At 35.6% G+C, this 983-nt stretch overlaps 1 protein-coding gene across 1 annotated transcript in view; it reads right to left on the reverse strand.

Annotated features, from left to right (window-relative positions):
• Positions 1-964: 964 nt before the first annotated feature.
• The window catches only part of LOC107580067 (neurogenic locus notch homolog protein 1-like), a 1,588-nt gene continuing 1,569 nt past the window's right edge, over positions 965-983 (reverse strand). Inside the window, exon 3 of the mRNA XM_016265815.1 lies at positions 965-972. Coding sequence (XP_016121301.1) covers positions 965-972 — 8 coding nt within the window. The remainder of the gene's footprint in view (positions 973-983) is intronic.

The following is a 983-nucleotide window of genomic DNA, read 5'->3' on the forward strand; positions in this document are numbered from 1 at the left end:
TCTCCTTACTACAGTTGACTCCGTGATATCCAGGAACGCACTGAAGGAGAGAAACACGATGTTAGACTCGTGTAATGATGATGTACAGTGCTGGATAGTAACTGATTGCATGTGATCTGGATTATGTAATCAGATTCCAAAAATTAAGTACTCTATATTAGATTATCTTACATTTTAATTATATTATCAATGTGATAACTGAGTTAGGTCACGAGTGATCTAAAAGTAATCCGATAATATTCCCTAAAACGTGTAATTTTTGTCACGGAATCAGTAATGGACTACAATTTGTAAGTAATCTGCTCAGCACTGATGATGTGCATGTGTTTTCATACCTCACAGCTGTATCCTCCCAGGTAATCGGTGCAGGTGGCTCCGTTCTGGCAGGGGTTCGGCATGCACTCGTCCACCTGCTCCTGACAGTAGCTGCCTGTGTATCCGGCCTGGCACCTGCACAGGTGTGTGTTACCCACATCAACACACTGACCCGTGTTATGGCACAGAACAGCCGCAGACACTCCTGAGAAAAAGTGCAAATTATACATCAACTTTTAATATGGCATTTTAATGTGGCCAAAAAAAAAAAACATTTCCACCAGTTATTTTCAGCTTGTTTGTGCATGTTAGGAGAAATACACAGGAACTGTAAATATCGCCAAGTGTAATAATTTTGAAAAAAACATTTTTTTAAATGTATTAAATCAATGTACTAATTTATTAAAGTTTATTAAAGTAATTTTTTAAGTACATATTTTACTTTCTATTCATTTATTCTCTATTGTCAGAATGTACAAATATTGCAAAAAACGTATTTAAATTTGGTAAGTAAAATGTAGTACATTTAAATCTGTTATTGGACATTTAATATATTTTAAACCTTAAATGTAATAACACAGTATTGATTAGTGGTCACCTGACATGCACGTAAACAAATAATATGTGTCCCTGGAGCACAAAACCAGTCTTAAGTCGCTGGGGGATAT

Source organism: Sinocyclocheilus grahami, unplaced genomic scaffold (genome assembly GCF_001515645.1).
Source record: "Sinocyclocheilus grahami isolate Dianchi unplaced genomic scaffold, SAMN03320097.WGS_v1.1 scaffold24153.1, whole genome shotgun sequence".
Taxonomy (NCBI): Eukaryota; Metazoa; Chordata; class Actinopteri; order Cypriniformes; family Cyprinidae; genus Sinocyclocheilus; species Sinocyclocheilus grahami.